Source organism: Amphiprion ocellaris, chromosome 23, assembly GCF_022539595.1.
Source record: "Amphiprion ocellaris isolate individual 3 ecotype Okinawa chromosome 23, ASM2253959v1, whole genome shotgun sequence".
In the NCBI taxonomy this organism is placed as follows: domain Eukaryota; kingdom Metazoa; phylum Chordata; class Actinopteri; family Pomacentridae; genus Amphiprion; species Amphiprion ocellaris.
The window spans coordinates 20,509,233-20,526,457 of NC_072788.1; the positions used below are offsets into that span (position 1 = coordinate 20,509,233).

Below are 17,225 nucleotides of genomic sequence, written 5' to 3' on the forward strand. Positions count from 1 at the left end.
CAAGATGCATAGAACTTCCTTGCTTTGTGTTCAGCTCAAAATCCCCACGTTTCAGCACAGCAACACTTTTCCAAGTCTACAATACAAGCAAGTGTACAGTTCCCTCTTCTCTTCCCGAATATCTACTTTGAACCAGTAAGTCAGTGCACTGAGCAGAAGCGTAAATCAATATAGAACTTTTGAGGGTTTGTCCAATTTGACACTTTATTATCTTGGGTGTAGCCTGACTTTTCTTTGCCATCTGTTGCACTTCTGTTTATCCTCAGTTCAAGATGTAGAAGTCAAAGAACTGATGATTTGCAGCTTAGTCTGGCAGATCACTTTTCCCTCTTTCTCTTGATGTCTGAGTGACTTGATTATCACCACACAGTACATCTAAGTGCAGCCTCTTATTGTGGAACACTGTAGCGACCCAAGGAGGCGGTCACTTTTACTACCTGCAGTTGGGAGAGTTCCATACCACCTAACTGTAGGTCTGCCAGAAAAAGATTTGGTGCATAACAAAAACTTAACATGCCAAATGTAGCATGCAAAAATTACCCAGATGTCTTAGTATGCAAGCCAGTGTGCTTTTCTGACCATTCTGACCCATACATATGTATCGCATGTGAGTAAAAACAAGCTTGTATCATAAAACAGACATGACACGCAGCTGGAATAAACTAACCATGTTGAGATCAAGCTTGACAAATGTGTGTGTGTGTGCTATTTATATCACTCAATCAGAAGATTTGTCACTCTCTACACCAATCAGCTACAACATGCTGACCACTGACAGGTGAAGTAAATAACATTGAACATCTTGTTATAATACAATGTTCTGCTTCCAAACCTGAAGTCCTGACATTCATGTGGATGTTTGACATGTACCACCCACCTAAATATTGCAGCTCAAGCAGCCCCCCCAACCCCCCATGGTAACAGCACTCCTTGAAACCAGTTGCCACCCTCATCAGGACAATGCACCCCGACACACCACAAAAACTCTTCAGGAGTGGCCCAGGGAACATGACAGAGCTAAGGTGTTCACCCAGGTTCCACATTTCCCAGATACAAATCTTATTGAGCATCTGTGAGATGTGCTAGGATAAACCTGATCTAGGTAGGTCCCACCCTGCAACCCACAGGACCCACAGAATTCACTGGTGCCACAGGACATCCCCAGAGGTCCTGTGTCCATGCTCCGCCAGAATAATCCTCACATTGACTGGGCCCAAAGGAGGATTTTGACCTGGAGCACCACCTGTCACGCTGTGTGCCTGCGCTCTGCCCCGACACCGGGGACCCCCGTTCCTCCATCTCTACCTGATCAGGAGGAACTGTCCAAGGTACCAGCCGTCTATCACGACCTTGCTCCAGTTTTTAGTAAAGACTAAGCCCTGTCCCTCCGCCCACACCGCCCTTACGATTGTGCAATCGACCTGCTGCCCGGAGCCCCTCTGCCCAGCAGTAGATTATACAGTCTGTCCAAGCCGGAACAAGCCGCCATGGAGCTGTATATCAGGGACTCCCTAGCAGCCGGCCTGATACGTCCCTCCTCCTCACCCGTCGGAGCGGGGTTTTTCTTTGTCAGCAAGAAGGACAAGACTCTGCGGCCCTGTATCGACTTCAAGGGGCTCAATAACATCACGGTGAAGAATAATTACCCTCTCCCACTCATCAGCTCAGCCTTGCCCCCCTCCATGGTGCCACGGTCTTTACTAAGTTAGATCTTCGGAACGCCTACCACCTTGTTCGCATCCGGGAGGGAGACGAGTGGAAGACGGCTTTTAATACACCACTTTGGCCTGACCAACGCCCCAGCCGTCTTCCAGAACCTTGTCAACGATGTCCTTCGGGACTTTCTGAACCGGAGCGTTTTCGTTTACCTGGACGACATTCTGATTTTCTCCCGTAGCCTGGAGGAGCATCAACAGCATGTCCGTCAGGTCCTAGAGCGACTGCTCCGCAACCGCCTGTTTGTGAAGGCGGAGAAATGTGAATTCCATGCTCGGACAGTCTCCTTCCTGGGCTACGTTATATCGGCGGGAGAAATAAGGATGGACCCGGCCAAAGTAGCGGCAATAAAGGAGTGGCCCCGACCCGAGGGCCGCAAACAACTCCAGCGGTTCCTCGTGTTTGCCAACTTTTACCGCCGTTTCATCAAGAACTACAGCCGCGTTTCAGCACCACTGACAGCTCTCACCTCCACGGCTGTCAAGTTCCACTGGAATCCTGAAGCAGAGGCAGCCTTCCAGGAGCTGAAGGACCGCTTTGTGTCCGCGCCCATCCTCACCCAGCCGGATCCCAGTCTGCAGTTCGTGGTGGAGGTGGACGCCTCTGACACCGGTGCTGGAACGGTCCTGTCTCAGGTTTCACCTGCCGATAACAAGCTTCATCCCTGCGCGTTCTTTTCTAAGAAACTATCAGCAGCGGAGAGAAATTATGATATTGGCAACAGAGAACTCCTGGCGGTGAAGCTAGCATTGGAGGAGTGGCGTCACTGGCTGGAGGGGTCCGAGCAGCCGTTTTTAGTCTGGACCGACCACAAGAACCTTGCTTACATCCAAACGGCAAAGAGGCTCAACTCCAGACAAGCGAGGTGGGCCCTCTTCTTCGGCCGTTTTAACTTCACCTTGTCCTATCGCCCAGGCTCAAAGAATGTGAAGCCGGACGCGCTGTCCCGTCTACATGCCAGGGAGGAGACCCTCCAGGAACCTGTACCCATTCTGCCCTCGACCCGGTTTCTGGCTGGCTTAACCTGGGAGACTGCGTCCACGGTCCGCCAGGCCCAGGAACAGCAGCCAAATCCTGGAGAAGGTCCACCCGGCACCCTGTTCGTCCTGGACTCCGCCCGCTCCGCAGTACTACAATGGGCCCACTCCAGCCGCCTCACCTGCCACCCAGGGGTTTCTAGAACCTTATCCGTGTTGCACCGTAGGTTCTGGTGGCCCTCCATGTCTCAAGATGCACGTGAGTTCATCTCAGCCTGCTCTGTCTGTGCCCGGAGTAAACCTGTTAATCAGCCTAGAGCTGGCCTGCTCCACCCCCTGCCAGTTCCTAAACGGCCGTGGTCCCACATCGCTCTGGATTTTGTTACCGGCCTCCCACCTTCAAACGGCAACACAGTGATCCTGACCGTGGTGGATCGTTTCTCAAAGATGGCTCACTTCCTGCTTCTGCCCAAACTCCCGTCAGCCAAGGAGACGGCGGACCTCCTGGTGGCCCACGTGTTCCGCCCCCATGGGTTACCAACGGACATCGTCTCAGACCGTGGGCCACAGTTTACTTACCAGGTATGGAAGGCGTTCTGCACAGCGATTGGGGCCACGGTCAGTCTCTCCTCCGGTTACCACCCCCAGAGTAACGGCCAGACAGAGCGGCTTAACCAGGAGATGGAGAACGCCCTACGGTGCATCACTTCTGAAAACCCATCTTCCTGGAGCGCACAGATCCCCTGGGTGGATTATGCGCATAACACCCTCTCCAACGCCTCCTCCGGATTATTGCTCTGCCAGTGCACCCATGGTTATCAGCCCCCTCTGTTCCCGGATCAGGAGGAGGAGATCTCTGTTCCCTCAGTGGCAGCTCACATGCGTCGTTGCGCACGGACCTGGCGCCAGGCACGTGCCGCTCTGCTGAGGGTCTCCCGAAGAATCCAAGACCAGGCCAATCGTTACCGCTCCGCTGGCCCCGTCTATGCTCCTGGACAGAGGGTTTGGCTCAGGGCCAAGGACCTGCTCCTCCGGGTCGAATCTAAAAAGCTAACTCCACGCTTCATTGGACCATTCGAAGTGGAGGCGGTGATTAACCCTGTCGCTGTTCGGCTGAAGTTACCACGCTCCATGCGTGTACATCCCACGTTTCATGTTTCCCAACTCAAGCGAGGGCTCTCTCAAGGAGAGCCCGCTGTCCCCCGTCGGGCCTGCTCCACCTCCACCCCGGATTCTGGATGACCACCCTGTTTATACAGTCAGGAGATTGCTGGATGTGCGTCGCCGGGGCAGGAGCGTGCAATACCTTGTGGACTGGGAGGGATGCGGTCCCGAGGAGCGCTGTTGGATACTGTAGTATCTGATCTGATATGAGTTCTGATAGTTGTTGACCATAAAGTGACCTTTTGACTAACAGATGGTAGTGAGTACTGAGGTATGTGTTTCAGGCTCCAGAAATCCTATGCTTTGTTGACATTGGGGTCCACTGTTAACCTACAGCTGACCTGTGACCCTTAGGAATGTACAGAAGGGGGTTTTTGTCTGAGGAGTTGTCACTCTTTAGTGGGGCTGTAAACCAGATGCTGTAATTCGATCCTTTACCAGAGGGTATAAAATGACCACCAGCCCTTTGTTCAAGTGGGATTTTCATATTGGCTGGGAAACTCTCCACAGGCAGACCATGGTGCCTGTTCAGATGCTGTCCTTTTCAAGTAATAAACTATATTATAAAAGTAACAGTGTCAATGGACGTTTTCTTCAACATCTACACATCCTTGAGGTTTAAGGGAAACTACGACAATACCCATCCATCCATCCATTATCTATACACCGCTTAATCCTCACTAGGGTCGCGGGGGGGGGGCTGGAGCCAATCCCAGCTGACTCAGGCGAAGGCAGGGGACACCCTAGACAGGTCGCCAGTCTGTCGCAGGGCCACATACAAAGACAAACAAGCACTCTCACATTCACACCTACGGGCAATTTAGAGTAATCAATTAACCTCAGCATATTTTTGGACTGTGGGAGGAAGCCGGAGTACCCGGAGAAAACCCACGCATGCACAGGGAGAACATGCAAACTCCATGCAGAAAGATCCCGGGAAAGCCGGGACACGAACCAGGGACCTTCTTGCTGCAAGGCGAAAGTGCTAACCACTACGCCACTGTGCAGCCCCTGTTGGATACCCCGCATACAAATCCTGACGGATTCCGTCGTACGCCAGGAGGCGCACGTAGAGGAGGGGGTACTGTCAGAGCTCCCCCCTCTGGCTCAGCACCTGTCCCCCCCTGACCCTCTTTTCCTTTCTCTCTCTCCTCCCCGCTCACTCTTCCTCTGGCACCGCTCCTCCGCGGCTGCATCTCATTCACTAAGTTCATTTGCAGGATCCGAGACAGCTGCAGGTCAGACACCCGCCTCATCAGCCTCTCCATAAAAGACTAGTTTCTCCTCCCACTCCCTGCCAAATCGTAAACGTAATTCACGCTGTTAGTACTTCTAGGCTCTGCATACTTCATATCTCTTCGATTCAGGCTCACCTAATATCTCTGCCTGCTCCGCTTGCAGATCCGCTGACCGCTCTGTCAGGATCCTGCTGCAGCTCCGCCTGGACCAGCCGTCTGCTGGTCAATCCTCCTGCTACCTGCCCGGTTCTGTTGGGCCACACACCGACCCGCCTCCCGGGAAGACTGGGACCCCGGACCGCTGGAACAACCCCTCGCCTCCCGAAGAGGACTGGCTACTCCCTCTGCCTCTGGCTCCCCCTCATAATCCAGTCTTGACTGTACATGAAATCAAGACCTCAAAATGTACAAAACAGTGGCCATCTGCAGTATAAAGTTGCTATCATCAGCCTTTTAATATGAATAAATTCTTAATAGTTATAAATACTGGTAGAATTGTATGGCGACACATTTACTGAGAAGAACTACGACATGATGCGTAAAGGTATTTTGTATTTTGCAAACTTTACAAATAGTGCAAATGTTACATAAAAGCCACAAATGAAAACTTTCCAACTGCAATCTTTCTGACAAGCTGTAACACAATCACACATCTGGTGGTCAGAACTGCTACAACCATCTGGATGACAAGAAACTGCAAACTTTTACACACACACAAAATTTTTTTTTACTTAAGTAAAAACTCTTCAGAAGAGAAACAAAAAGAGGCTGCATTTCTCAGTCAAATCAATGAAGATGTCAATTTACTTTTAGCAAATATCAATATTGTGGTCAGGAATATTTGGCTTGTACAGTAAAATAAAAGGGAGGACTCAGTGAAAGTGTTTCAATACTTAAAACAAATCCTCATTTTCCTCCTGAAGGATAACTAAATCTCTTATCTTAAGTCTCAGAAATGTTAGTTTCATTAACAGCTTACACGGAGTTTAAATGTAACTGGACTGTGATGATAATTTCTGCACAGATGGAAGTCAAAAGCTGCAATAATAAAGGTGGCTAGCTTTGGTAAAAGTACTTCCCAAAGAAGCAGGCATACTTGTCTCTGCTTCTCCAGGTGGTATATCTGAATAAATAATAAAACTTTAAATTAATCCAACGAATGAGTTAGTTAGAAGTCTGAGTTGCACAATGACCATAGCCTGGACCATGTCCTTACGTAATGATTAGGCATTTTTTTAAAGGTCCAGTTCAACAGGGACCTATTGGCAAAAATTTAATAAAATATTCCTAATTATTTTTTTCAGTTGTATATAATCCCCTGTAAGTACAAATTTCTGTGTTTTCATTACCTTACAATGAGCATCTACAAAGCAAGTCCTCTGCCATCTTCCTACAGTAGCCCAGAACAGACAAACCAAACACTGGTAGCCTTTTGCGTTTTAAGCAGTCACAGTAATTTCTTGAACACACTTGGAAGGAGAGGGTTAGGCGTGGCGCATTTGGTTGTGTGCAATCAGCACCTTAACTGCCAAATGCCGCTAAATCTTACACATTAGTCCTTTAAGCCTAAATTTACCAAATCCTTAGACCAATGGAAAAATGAACTTGAAATATTTTTCAGTCATCTTATTACAATGTCCTGCTAATAAGAGCAACAAAGACATTTGTATGGTAGTTATAAATGCATCACATCAGTAATAATGTCAGTCTTCAGACCATCAACCTCTGTTAGCCCTAGCCTAGACTGTTTTTGTTTGTACCCAACATTTCCAGTTTCCAACCCAACTTACATTCATGATCACAACATACAACAACAGTGCTTAAAAACAGAAAAAAAACACTAAAGAAACTGCAAAGCAAATGGCACTGACACCTCCTCTGCTGAATGGCTTGGCATTCCTTTGTGTTAAGCATCCTATAATGTTTGAAAGTGTATATATGTGAAAACGATACTACCCAGATGGCTTTGATCTTCAGGTCATAAAATAGAGCCTGGTACCACATTCTGACCACTGAAAAAGGAGAGCAAGCCAAAAATCTAACAATTCAGTTGATACAGAACCTAAACATTCTGTGACTGACCCTTATCAGAGTACAACTTTGGTTCTAGAACATCTGAGTCATCAGTGGAAATACTCAGCAAGCCCATACTGTTTTAGTGTTTCTTCAGGGGTAGTACTCTCCTCGGATCAGCTGTGGTGACAAGTTTGAGCAAAATGTCCCCTTACTGTTAACTTAAAGCCACACCAATCAATATGACAGCACGTCATAGAGGATCGTGTTCAACTGTCAAGTCTTGGACTAGTCTTTTCATTTCCTTTGACCACTTTCTTTCAGACCGGTAATCCAGTGTTTGAGGGCTCGGGGTTTATAGAGTCACTGCATCACACACTTCTCTTTCTGCTGTTTAGCATACTTTCTCCTGCGTTGCTCCAGGCCACGTTCGAGGCGCTCGTCCTCCTCCAGACCTCTGAGGATAAGGAGATAGAAGGAGAGTCAAGAGCTATCTACACACTATGCGCTTCAGATGTACATCTCACATTTCTGATGGGACAGATTCTTGTACTTGAATAAATATAGCTCTGCATGCATGTCACGTCACTTTGCAACCATTGAGGCTATGTCTTTGGGTGCAGTTCTTTATCTTGTGTCTCTTGTGTGTAACTTCCGTGATCATGTACTTAGCTGTGTGTAAGTCAAAATGCCCACTGTAGAGCCCTTGCAGGGTGACACTGATGGAGTATATGGTTGCTGTTGCTGCACTGTTAAAATATAAAACTGTTGTTTTAGATTTTAGATTGCTCAAAATAACCACCCTTTGCTTTGATTACTGCTTTGTACACTCTTCGCATTCTCTCAATGAGCTTCATGAGGCAGTCATCTGAAATGGTTTTCACTTCACAGCTGTGCCTTGTCAAGGTTCATTTGTGGAATTTCTTGCCTCCTTAATGGGGTTGGGACCATCAGTTGTGTTGTGCAGAAGTCAGGTTGGTACACAGTTGACAGCCCTATTTGACAACTGTTAGAATCCATACTAGGGCAAGAACCAATCGGCTAAGTAAAGAGAAACAACAAGCCATAATCACTTTAAGAAATGAAAGTCAGTCAGTCTGTATAATTGCAAAAACTTTGAATGTATTCCCAAGTGTAGTCGTAAAATCCATTAAGTGCTACAATGAAACTGGCTCACGAGGACCACCCTGGAAAGGAAGACCAAGAGTCTCCTCTGCTGCTGAGGATAAGTTCATCCGCGTCACCAGCCTCAGAAATGAAAAATTAACAGCAGCTCAGATTAGAGTCCAGATAAATGCCACACAGAGTTCTAGTAGCAGACACATCTCTACATCAACTGTTCAGAGGAGACTGAACCAATCAGGCCTTTATGGTCAAATAGCTGCTAAGAAACCACTACTAAGGAAAAGCAACAAGCAGAATAGATTTGTTTGGGCCAAGAAACACAAGGAATGGACATTAGACCAGTGGAAATCTGTGCTTTGGTCTGATGAGTCCAAATTTGAGATCTTTGGTTGCAACTGCCGTGTCTTTGTGTGAAGCGGAAAAGGTGAATGGATGGTGTCTACATGCCTGGTTCCCACCATGAAGCATGGAGGAGGAGGTATGATGGTGTGGGGGTGCTTTGCTGATGACACTGTTGGGGCTTTTTTCAAGTGAAGGCACACTGAACCAGCATGGCTACCACAGCATCCTGCAGCGACATGACATCCCATCCAGTTTGTGACCTGGCCTCCACAGTCACCTGACCTAAACCCAATCCAGATGGTTTGGGATGAAATGGAAGCTAGAGTGAAGGCAAAAGGGCCAACAAATGCTCAGCATCTCTGGGAAGTCCTTCAAGACTGTTGTAAAACTATTTCAGGTGACTTACCTCATGATGCTCATCCAGAGAATGCCAAGAGTGTGCAAAGGAGTAATCAAATCAAAGGGTGGCTATTTTGAAGAATCTAAAATATAAAAGCAGTATGGTGGTGCAGTGGTTGGCACTGTCACTTCACAGCAAGAAGCTCAAACCAAATGTTCACTTTTTGTGTGGAGTTTGCGTTTGCTCTCTGTGCCTGCGCTGGCTTTCCTACAACTCTCCCCAGAATAAAGAGGTGCATAGAAAATTGATGGATTAATGGCTAAGCCCCATAACCGACTGCAGGATTAAGTGTATATAGCTAATGGAGGAGTGGATGGATTTTAAGAATGTTTTTTCAAGGTAGCTGAATCTTTTTTTAAGGAGAAACCATGTCAGATACAAAATATTCAGACCCAGTTCTAGAGGCAGAATACCATGGAAACATATGATGGATAAGGACAAGGATATTTTTTTTTACACTGAAAAGTGTAATTATCATGATTTAGGAAGTGCCTCTGAATCTGCTGGCTTTGACTGTTTTTTTCTCATACTATTCTGATATTGCTGAGTAGTATGTGGGTATCTCCAGATATATTTGAACTCATCCTCCTGTGCTACATGTCCTGCATGACAGCACTCCACTAGCTGGATTGTAGCTGGCTGTAGCAGCCTTACAATATTCTGCCATGTAGTGGTTCACCAGTAATAAAACAAGAACAAATTATTTCATTCAGTCTCGCACTGTCTTGTTCTCTAACTCAGGTTTTAGTAATTCCATTTAACCAGAACATCACCGGCAGTGAAAAATCATCTGATATTTACACATATAGGTGTATCCATGGGTATGATGAAAAGTTGATCATGTCTGTGTTGCACATGGACTTTGGTAACCATCCAACAGCTGCAGTGATTGTGTCTCACCCTCTTTCCTTGGCATCTATATTGTGGACCAGTTCGTCCCTCTGGTTGACCAGTGACACTAGTTCCTGAAGGAGCAGCTGCTCTCTGTGCTTATGGACCTGAGTCTTCTGCCACTCTGCACAACAAAGCAACAGGAAAAAGCAAAGAATAAGAGATAAGGCAGAGGACAATGGTTTAGAATGAAAGAAGTAAAATGAGGAAGTGGAAGATGATGGGATTTCACAAAACCAAAAAACTTGTTTTAGAATAGTTACAGTTTGAAGGAAGTTTCCTGATGACAACTGAGTGATCAACAACAGGACTGCCATTCACTATCATGAAACACATATAACCACTAGCATAACTGCTCTGTCATATGTCACTACTCTAAAATGGAAGTTAACTTGTGACTACATTTAAGATGGTGAGTGGAGCCATGACTGTTAATATAACTGCCAATCTAAAGGGTACTGAGAGTTTCTTTGGAGAAGCTCTGCACCGTCATTTACAGAACGCTGCTTATCTCAGATGCAAGCTCACCACAGGTTTCCTTATTTACTGTTAAAAAGAGAAGTTGTATGTGTGAACTATGCCTTTCAGAAGGTAAGCCACAGAGTTCCAGTCATGCACATGCTTAAAGGCACTTCCTGAGCAGACATACAAAAAATACAGCATATGACAAAGCTACAACCTCCACTTAAACCACAACCTATGATGTTAGAGTGGTACAAAGCCTAAAACTGTCTGTCTAGCATTGACTATGTATTGCAGTATCGCTGAAGAAGACTATTAAAAATAAAGTGGTACCTTCAATTGCCATCATGTCCCTCAGCTCTTTGTTTAACAGCTCAAATCTTCTTTCCAAGTCTTGTTCTTCCAACCTGGCAATTACAAGAAATTGGTACTTATGGGGAGTGGGTTTGAGGTGGGAGATTGTCCTACAGCTTAAAAACTTAATATACACAGTAGGAAGATGTCCCATTTGTCTAATTGCTAAGTTTGTTGGCAAAATTTTAATTTTAGGCCCACTTAAGGGCTTTTTCAGGACCTTTTAATTGCATCTCATAATCATCCAAGGCCAATGTGGTGTTGTCAGTTGTCATGGAGATGGCTCACATTTCATCACGTGACACAAGTATTGAAACCTTGTGTGAAGGTAACTTGCAGTCCAAAGGTTCAGAAAAATCAAGCAAACTATTAAAATTACTAAAACAAAGGTCGAGCACATACTTTGCAGCAGGACATTTTACAGCAAAGAGACAGTAAACTAACACCCGATATTTGGATTTTATAGTTCCCCTCTTGGATCGAACTTACCACCACAGACTATGCTGACATTCCTTTAAGTTAAGTGTCAAAATGGACATTGTGGTGAGATTATTTTGTTAATTCCAAATGGTGTACAGTATATAAGACACATGTTCTGCACATCTAGCACTGTGTGTGCCTTACAGTAGCTGCAGATGGTCCTGCCTCCGGATTAAAGCATTCTTCTTGTTGACCAGCGTGAACCATTCCTGAATCAGTCTCTCCTCCTCCACCTTGTCACTGCCTGCAGGACAAAGATATATTACTATTACCCCTCTCCTCGTTAATGTCATACTCTTTCTTTCCGAGATTGGTGCAATGCAGTTTCAGAGTCATTCACGAAGACCATGACTGCTACTTTTATACTTATATCTTTTATTTAAATATTTCATAATTTAGTACCTTTAAATAACTTTTTAATTACAATTATACTTAAAGGTGACTTATCATGCATGTATCTGCAGGCATGAAGTACTCTACCTGTTTCCAGTAACTGTCTGAGTTTCCTCTCCACCACACCTGCTCTGGTATCAATATGATTTTGTTCTGCTTCCAGGGCTTCCATCTGATTCAGCACATACTGGCTGGGATCCTAAATACATTGACACATAGGCACAATTACCTACACATTCTGTTTTTGTATTAATTATATATAATTAAATAAAAATGATAAGCACGTGACCAATGAGTGAAACAGAGAAACAAGTTTGTTTGGAAACAGTTTTAAAGATTCAGCTCTACAATAAAGCAAACTGTTGTTTTCTGACCTGGCCTTCTGGCCTTTCCTCTTCGACCACATCGTCTGTTCTCTCTGCAAGACCAATACAGAAAATAATAATTGTACATATTCAAAAAAAATCTAAAATTATCAAATCAACAACAAAGAAAATAAAGTTTTAAAAATAAATTGTTAAAAAATCTCAAAAGAACAAACCAGTTTCTGTCTTGCCCTGGTCTTCTGGTGCTGCAACAGCCTACAGAGACCGAAAAAAGTTTCTCACGCAAGTTCATTACAGAAAAGTGAGAGAAGATAACAATAACACTTAAAGTGAAGGAAAAAGATATTAAGGCATCATACCACTGATATGTCTGCTCCTTCTACTGACCCACTCCTGCGCTGTGACCTACGTTTCTTGACCAGATCAGCGTCTTTGACATGAGAGAAGCCTGACTTAGACAGGAAATGAGTCCTTGGTGGTGCCACTGGAGATTGAGCTCCACCTGCCCCTGCAACCTGCAACCATTTCGCTCTGGGAGGTGGCACCACATCCTTACTGGCTTTACTCTCCTTGTCTGCAGTGCTTACATTCCCATTAGTCTCAAGAGTTATACCCTCCTCCTGGAGCCGCTGGGCACAGTAGCGAACAGTTGCCTCTGGGTCCTCTTGGCTCTCCTTTTCCCCTGCAACTGCATAGCTGGACTCACTGCTGTTCTTGTCTATGTGCAGCACACTGAGCTGTTGGCCAGTGAAATGGGTGCGGATCTGGTTGAGGTACGTCATGACGATGAGGCGGTCAGGTACTGCAATCATGACCATGTCTGAAGGCTCCATTAGCCTGGAAATGCCAAGTTCGGCAAAGCCATCAAAGGCCTGCAATATGTTTAAAAACATATGAATAGATGGTTATATTAGGGCCTACCAACCAACAATTATGTTTAATCTGCAATTAAAGAAAAAGACAAGAACTGCATAATCACCTTTTTGTTGTTGTACTTGATGTCATATGGATCCAGCATTTCATAATTACTAGAAAAAGGCAAAAGAAGATAAAATAACCTCATAAACAGTGTATAGAGTACAAGTTATATGTCAGCTGTTTCTTACATCTTTTCTGGGTGGAAGTGATTTAAGATGGCACAAAAGGCCAGACCATTCCTCCAGGAGGTGCTAAAGTTGGTGATCTTTACTCCCTTGTGACCCTGTGTGACCTCCTGACACCATTCCAGCAGAGACTGACTGGACATCACCAAGTTGGGATTGGCTGATAGATTCTAAAAGACACATGGTAACAATGCTGATGAATGATTGTAGCAAAAATTTGATTAAAGGACACAACAGAGCAAAATCCTCCATGAAATATCAATTAAGTCAGAGATCTTAAGTGAATAAAGACAATCACTAAAGCTGCAATTACAATGATTTTGTTTGTTTGAGTTTTTGGCCAGTATGGACAAAGAAGAATAAAAGAATAACACATGCTGCTGCTGGAAAAGGGGTAAAGTTTGAGAGCTATTGATCAATTATTAATATACAAATATTGCTAAATGCAGCTTTAACATACATCTGGAGAGGCAGCCCCAACTGCAGGTCTTTTCTGAGGCATTGTTGATTCATTTGTTTGGAGGGGAGAAACTTGGGACTTTCTGTCATCTAGAGAAGAACCACTCAAACGCTTCTTGCCATGAGGTACAGATAGACCTGAAGATTCTTCTCTACTCTCCCTTTGTCTGGAAAGACACATAAAAACAAAGTAAAATTATTTCTAAAAATTCATAGTTCTTTCAAGATATGTTTGTTCTCAAACCAAAACACTTGTTATTGATGATTTACAAAACCGTGCTGCTATTGAAACCACATACACTGACAATGTTAAATAATTAGAACATTTGGTGACATTCTATTGTGTGTAGAGTCAATGATGCAAAAAACATATCTCAGTTATGAATGCACCCCCCCACACCTGAATATGTACCAACTGATCTTACCTTTGATTCTCTGAACAACCTACATCTACAGAAACAAAGCCAAAGTCCAATTCTTCATCCCTTTCCTTCCTTACGTTTATTTCCATTAGTTCATTGTCTTTATCATTCTCTACATGCAGCCAGTCATCCTGAGAGGAATCAACAGTTGAAGCAAGTGGCCTATCAACCTCTGCTTCCAGGACTTTTTCAATGTGAACCTCCTCTGAAATCATCTCTGTAGCTTTCTTCAAGTCATCTGAAACAAATTCATCCGTAAAGGTCCAGCCTTCAATGATTTCATCAGTATCTTCTACAGAGTGTGACTCAGAAAACTCTTTTGCCGCAAGCACGTCCCTTTCCAACTCCAATGAAACATCATCTTCACCGTGGATTGCAACAAAATCTCCTTCAGAGATGATACTTGAATCCAGTGATGTTGAGCCTTCCTTTGTTTCCTTACTAGCGACAGTTTTATCACTTAGGTTTGTCTGAGGCAATTCCATTTCTGTGGAAACTAAACTCTCTACAGGTTGTGCGCTATCTGAAAAAGTTGCACTAAGGCGTTTCTTGGCCCGAGGCAATGGGACAGGCAAGCTTGACTGTTCATGTTGTAAAACCATTGTAGGTTTACCGGTATCAGCTACAGTGTCTGACTGGCAGAAAGGTGATGAGTCAGAAATTGCAGAGTCATATGGAAACAAATCACTGAGACGTTTCTTTACTCTTGGTTTTGGTACAGGCAAGCTTGAGGGTCTTGGTGTTTTCTCTGAAGTCTCATTATCTTCTTTTTGAACAGTTTTCTCAACTGAAAATCTGCTTCTCCTCAACTGTACACCAGTCACTTCTTCTATAGATGTAGAAGACTGGTCAGCTGGAGACAGAAACAAAATGTCTTTACTCTGTGTCTCTACTGATAATCCATTAGTTCTTGTAGAAGTGGACATAGGTTCATTTTGTCTTGTTGCTTGTGCCTCCTCTCCACTGGAGACCTGGGATGCTCTCTCTGTAGCTATACAGTCATCTGGGAATGAGCCACTGAGATGTTTCCTCACACGAGGCCTTGGGATAGGATGAGTTGTGTATTTGTCACTTCCTGCGTCCACATCTGATTTCTGAGAAGATGTGATATCATTTGTGCCAACACATGTGTCATCAGCTATCGTTGGCCATTTTATTTCTCTCATATTATCCACTTTTGTGTTGGACTGGGTCAGTGTAATAGTCTCCTTGTTTGTAACATGTACATTTTGTGCCACAATTCCCTTGTCAGGGCTAGTTCCGACAGATTTGCTTGAAGGCATCTTCTTGCCACGTTGAGGAAGACGAATCTTCTTAATGATTGAAAGGGGAGCAGTTTGCTCAACATGAAATATATCTGACTTTGGACTGATTCTCTTAATTTCTTTAGTTTCTGAGGGTTGAATTTTGTGAGATGGAGACTGGATAGATGCATTAGTATCTTTTTTGGGGCATTCCAGAGGACAAGAGGCGTCTTCTTGTTCCGTTGAGCAAACCAATTCTGTGTCTGTCTGTAGGGATGCACTCCTAACCAAATCAGCTTCTGTAGAATGTTCTTTTAATACAAAATCTTTTTCTTCTGTCATTTGTGAGGAGCTTGTGTCATTGGCTGTTTGACTGGGTTTATCAATATTCAGTAATGGTCCAAGGCTACCTGAGACATCAGGTCTTCTCTCACAAGGTTGGCAAATAACAAGATCTGTTTCCAAAACAGAACTAACTGTAGCTTTCAAATCATGTCGATCATGAACTATTGGGACAGATTGTTTTGTAGTAGTGACAGACATCAGTGCCTTGTAAGGGGCATTTTTTTGTCGAGTTCCAGGTGACAAACTATCGTCTCTTCTTTTCAGACGAGGAGGAGGAATGACATCCATGGATGTTTGCACTGATTCAGCTTCCCCTTTGTGTTTATAGTCATCTGTGGAAGATGTCACTTGAGCGTTAACACTTTCAATTTGATGACCATTCTGGGGTACACCTAGAGGAACGTTGCTGTCTGCTTTCTTTATGTTGCAAGAGGGGGCTTGGTCAGTGGCAGATGGTGTAGGAAGTATCTCAGCAGCAGCAGTTTCCTTTACAGACTGAACTGGAAAAACTTCAGGGAGGCACTTGACAGACAAGACATCAACTTGTTGTTTGCGATCTGTTGTTAGGCTGTGCTTCCTTCTGAGTGGCCGGACAGGAACAGTGTCTCCTTCTTGATCACAGCCTTTCTGTTGAGGGTCTTGAACTTTTCGCTTCAGCTGTCTGCCTCGCTGAGGGACAGCAATGCCAGCTTGTGCTGTAACTGGACTAATGTTTTGATCATCTGAGGGTTTGTGCCAGAGTTTATTGGTATTTGTAAGTGGGTCATTTGGTGTAGGCTGCAGGGATGTAGCTGAAATTTCTTCCAACATGTTTTGTTGGGGGCTTAAGGAAAAGAAAGGACAAGCTTCAGAATTGGCTGTTCTTGATTTTGTCAAACATTTTTACCATGCACCCTATTGCAAACTATTTATATTTTTGACCAAAAATACAGAGGCCAAATCTTAGGGCACAATAATAAACACAAATAAATTTCACTCATAATATTCTGCTTCACATGCTAACTATCGTGACAACAACACAGCAGCGAATAGACAAAGACAAAGCTAGTTAACAACAGCTTTCATGAGGAAAAACAACATTGCCATTCCACATCACATTGCCAGTTCTGTGGCTATTACAAAGAGCTGACTCTCTGTCACAATTTCCTGAGTAATAAGTGCTTATAAGCAGAACAGGAGAAATGTTATCACCAAAAATGCAGCACATGTACACACCGTGCAACCAAACATAGTCCACTAGCACTCACCCTTTGTCCAGCCCGGAAGAAGTCAACACTGTTCTAACCTCACCCTGTTCTACTTCAGTCTCTACCTCAGAGTCTTGCCCTTTGAGTAATCTGTCCTTTTGGCACCATTGACCAAGGGAGGCCTCATGTTCCTCTACTTGTTTATTTTCTTGTTTTGATATTTCAGTGATATCTGCCTCTGTCAGTGGCGGCCATTTCTTCATGCTTGCACAAACTGAAAACCCTTCATCATTATTGGTAGCTGGCAATGGAGACGATCGATCATCTACCAAGTCCCGCATGTAAGGCTCAACACTTGTTGGATATTTAACAAGTGTGGTCTGAATGTCTTCAAACTTGCCCGTTGTCTTCTGTAAGGCTGTAGATGTATCTGTGAACTCTGGAAAAAACTCATCCGAAGGGGTAACTGTCTTGTCGTTTAGACCCATAGAAGAGACAGCCTTGGGTTGGTGATCAACTTCAGCTAAAGCCAAGCTAGATGGCCCCAAAATGGATGCTACTGTTTCATAACTGTGAGAAATGGA

At 44.5% G+C, this 17,225-nt stretch overlaps 1 protein-coding gene across 14 annotated transcripts in view; it reads right to left on the minus strand.

Moving 5' to 3' along the window:
- Positions 1–5,627: 5,627 nt before the first annotated feature.
- Positions 5,628–17,225, minus strand: part of ehbp1l1a (EH domain binding protein 1-like 1a) — a 44,896-nt gene continuing 33,298 nt past the window's right edge. For 12 of the 14 annotated variants that reach the window (XM_035954244.2, XM_035954242.2, XM_035954241.2 and 9 more), the window contains 13 exons: positions 16,702–17,211; positions 13,869–16,277; positions 13,445–13,610; positions 12,988–13,154; positions 12,861–12,909; positions 12,241–12,753; positions 12,097–12,136; positions 11,930–11,973; positions 11,643–11,754; positions 11,307–11,406; positions 10,662–10,735; positions 9,876–9,990; positions 5,628–7,565 (listed from right to left, as the gene is read on the minus strand). In XM_035954244.2, the coding sequence (XP_035810137.2) occupies positions 7,472–7,565; positions 9,876–9,990; positions 10,662–10,735; positions 11,307–11,406; positions 11,643–11,754; positions 11,930–11,973; positions 12,097–12,136; positions 12,241–12,753; positions 12,861–12,909; positions 12,988–13,154; positions 13,445–13,610; positions 13,869–16,277; positions 16,702–17,211 (4,393 nt within the window). In that variant the 3' untranslated portion in view covers positions 5,628–7,471. The remainder of the gene's footprint in view (positions 7,566–9,875; positions 9,991–10,661; positions 10,736–11,306; positions 11,407–11,642; positions 11,755–11,929; positions 11,974–12,096; positions 12,137–12,240; positions 12,754–12,860; positions 12,910–12,987; positions 13,155–13,444; positions 13,611–13,868; positions 16,278–16,701; positions 17,212–17,225) is intronic. The other 2 variants (XM_035954245.2, XM_035954250.2) reach the window with 1 other exon arrangement.